Here is a 2240-nt window from a genome sequence, read left to right on the forward strand (position 1 = left end):
ATATGATGTGTTATAACATAATGAACATGGATCACTACCATCTCTCTCCTACTTGGTTTGCTCAATGACTGTGTGAAGTAATAAATTCTAGACTTTATAAGTGAGAATGTAAGAACAGTATATTAAATTATATATCTTCGTTAGTGGGTTGGTTTTTATGTAGGTAGCTTGCTTTGTTAATTTTAGATAAATTAATATGTTATCTGTTAATATTCTTGAAAACTTAGATTATCTATAAATTCCTACAGAATAACATTTTGCAATTAAACTTGTTTCACCTGTACAGACCTAAGATGAAAGTTACTCATCTTATGAGGATACTGTTCAGATTATTGTTGAAAACAGACTTTAAAACAAGGGTTCCTTAACTAATGATTTAATAGAATCTACTCATTGCTTCAATCATAAATTATATGGTGTTCCTCAATCACTTTTACTTCTGCAAGTTTTTGTACACCAAAGCCTAACAGCTGACTTTAACCTAAGTTTATGTGAATTGCGAACTATTATTACTACAGGTAAGTCTAGCCTGAAACAAGGTTATAAAATGTTACCTTACACTTTAAGTTTGTTTTAATTTATTCACAATCAATAGGCACACATTTCCAAAACTTTCAAATATCAGTTTACATAACAAATATATAGTTATCAAAATATCAAGGTGAAAAAAACCAACAAAAACTCGGCTTAGTAAAAAAACACCAGTTAAGTTGGCTACAAGATAAACAAAATTAGTAGCAGAACCAGACATAACTATTTAAACACATCTGTTGATTGTTTTATTGTGTTTGATGATGATGAAAATCAAGGCTGTTCAAGTGTAACTGTAACTCTGTACGATAAATAGGTGATATAAATACAAAATGTAAATACATCTCAATAAATGCAAGACAAAAATAACATTGTAATAAAACACAATACCAATATTAGATTTCTCACCTTCTATTTTCATAACTAGTTTTAATATATCAGAATTAAAACCAATATAATATTTAGATTGAACAATAAATATCAGAAATAAAAACAACATAATATTTAGATTGAACAATAAATATCAAAATTAAAACCAACATGATATTTAGATTGAACAGTAAATATCAAAATTAGAAACAACATATTTAGATTGAACAGTAAATATCAAAATTAGAAACAACATAATATTTAGATTGAACAGTAAATATCAAAATTAGAAACAACATAATATTTAGATTGAACAGTAAATATCAAAATTAAAAACAACATAATATTTAGATTGAACAGTAAATATAAAAATTAAAAACAACATAATATTTAGATTGAACAGTAAATATCAAACTTAGAAACAACATAATATTTAGATTGAACAGTAAATATAAAAATTAAAAACAACATAATATTTAGATTGAACAGTAAATATCAAACTTAGAAACAACATATTTAGATTGAACAGTAAATATCAAAATTAGAAACAACATATTTAGATTGAACAGTAAATATCAAAATTAAAAACAACATAATATTTAGATTGAACAGTAAATATCAAAATTAAAACCAACATGATATTTAGCTGGTACAGTAAATATCAGAAGTTTCCACTGAAACTAAGTCCTGTTAAAATCGACCTTTATTACAGTTTATTTTTATGGGCAAGTGGGACCTCAGGAATATTCCAGTGACTGTTCCACACCCAATCCTGGCATTTTATCATACCTATACATATATGGCAAAGAATACATGACTTTGTTGAGTATTCGGTCATTCCATTGTTCATAATGATAGCTGCAATAAGAATAGTTGGGTCAGAATTAACTGTATCAATTTCACTGTTGTAAAACAAAACATTCAACAAAACCCACCTGAGGTCTAGTACAACAGCTGGATCTGAATTAGCCTTATCAGCTTCATTGTTGTAGAACAAAATTTTTCGGCTACTAACAACAACAAACTGCTTCTTCCAGCCATGTCTGCGGATATTCTGCTTACTTGGAAGCGATAACCAACCTTCTAGACGATTAAGACAAAAATTGTAAAAGCACATTTATAATGTTTTATAACAAGCTACATTAAACCATGGAATTATTCCAAATCAGGATCAAATAAGTAACACAAGCATTCCCAACAAAACCCTTTTATACTGCACTATTATAACTTATTTTATGTAACAGCACAATATTCTGCTTCAATATTCAATGTGTAATTTTCAACAGCATTATATTTGGATTGGCTAGATTTTTCCCACCCAAATCATCATCATCATCATC

At 27.6% G+C, this 2240-nt stretch overlaps 1 protein-coding gene across 2 annotated transcripts in view; it reads right to left on the bottom strand.

Annotated features, from left to right (window-relative positions):
- Window positions 1–2240, bottom strand: part of LOC106468434 (rho-associated protein kinase 2-like) — a 29096-nt gene that overhangs the window by 5484 nt on the left and 21372 nt on the right. Inside the window, exon 22 of one of the 2 annotated variants that reach the window (XM_022396771.1) lies at window positions 1836–1983. In XM_022396771.1, coding sequence (XP_022252479.1) covers window positions 1836–1983 — 148 coding nt within the window. The remainder of the gene's footprint in view (window positions 1–1835; window positions 1984–2240) is intronic. The other variant, XM_022396769.1, reaches the window with a different exon arrangement.

Source organism: Limulus polyphemus, unplaced genomic scaffold, assembly GCF_000517525.1.
Source record: "Limulus polyphemus unplaced genomic scaffold, Limulus_polyphemus-2.1.2 Scaffold3008, whole genome shotgun sequence".
Classification (NCBI taxonomy): Eukaryota; Metazoa; Arthropoda; class Merostomata; order Xiphosura; family Limulidae; genus Limulus; species Limulus polyphemus.